At 50.8% G+C, this 1,108-nt stretch overlaps 1 protein-coding gene across 1 annotated transcript in view; it reads right to left on the bottom strand.

Annotated features, from left to right (window-relative positions):
* The window catches only part of LOC310772361 (piggyBac transposable element-derived protein 4-like), a 1,295-nt gene extending 534 nt beyond the window's left edge, over positions 1–761 (bottom strand). The window contains exons 1-2 of the mRNA XM_083632140.1: positions 400–761; positions 1–282 (exon numbers count right to left, since the gene is read on the bottom strand). The exon at positions 1–282 is cut by the window's left edge and continues 534 nt beyond it. Of these exons, the coding sequence (XP_083488266.1) occupies positions 1–282; positions 400–727 (610 nt within the window). The 5' untranslated portion in view covers positions 728–761. The remainder of the gene's footprint in view (positions 283–399) is intronic.
* Between the last annotated feature and the right edge of the window lie 347 nt (positions 762–1,108).

The raw sequence follows: 1,108 nt of genomic DNA on the forward strand, positions 1-1,108 counted from the left end.
AGCCAAATGGAGAGGCTGGTCTGGAAGCTGGGGACAGAGGAGGAGGAGGAGAAGGAGGAGGGATCACAGGAGGGGCCCTCCTTGTCACCGGTGTGATGAGCTCCTCCAGCAAGGTCTCCAGCCAGTCCTTGTAATGTTTGTGCCTTCCTCCAACAGACCTGGCTGCAACGTAGGCGTTGTAGCACGACACAGACAGGCCCCAGAAGAACACACGCCGCCACCATTTCTTTGACCGATGATCGAAACCATAGTATCCAATCATCTGGTCGAGGAGATCCACACCTGGAACACACATGGAACTCTGTTTACATACGTACATTTTCACTCAAATGACCTCAGTGAATATAAGCTTACAGTATTTTAATTTTTGTTTATAAAACATAAATCTGTAAAACAAACCTTTCATGTGGCTCTGGTAGTCCGCCAGGCAAGCGGGCACTACCACATCAGCCCGGTGGGTCTCATCTCTCCTCCGCCTTACAGTCCCTGTTGCGCTGGGGTCATGGTGATTGGACAAGACCATCACCGTCTTTGTGTCTTGCCACACGCAGAAGGTGAGGTCATCCTGCTGTGCCACCCGGAACTCGTGCTTCCCCAGCGCAGCCCTCTTTGTCAGGCTGTGGTCCTTCGGCAGCCCCTTCCTATTGGCCCGAAGGGTGCCACAGCCGTACAGGAAAAGGCCGTTCATCTCCTGGAGGAGTTCTACACTGGTGTAGAAGTTGTCCATATAAATGGACAGGAAGGTGCCATTGTATGGCTTGGCGAGGTCCAGCACCACGCGCTGTGCCAGGCCCGTCTGCGGCGCCGCTTCACGTCCTGTGTACACCTGGGGAGTTTGCAAGAAGAAACACAAGTCTGAGGAAGGGCCTTGGGTGCTTGAAAGGTCACTCAAATAACAACACATTACAGAATACATATTTGCATATTCTTGGTGTGCTGATTTTTTTCCTTACTTTGAAGTGCGGAACGTAGCCTGTTGAGCTCTCCGCCATCACCCAAACCTTCACGCCCCATTTGGTTGGCTGGAATGAATGAATGAATGAATGTTTATTTCACACATTACCAAAAGATGCAGGTTACATAGGCAAAATAGAGGTGAGACAATTTG

This window comes from Poromitra crassiceps (assembly GCF_964638095.1).
Source record: "Poromitra crassiceps genome assembly, chromosome: 2".
NCBI classification, from domain to species: Eukaryota; Metazoa; Chordata; class Actinopteri; order Beryciformes; family Melamphaidae; genus Poromitra; species Poromitra crassiceps.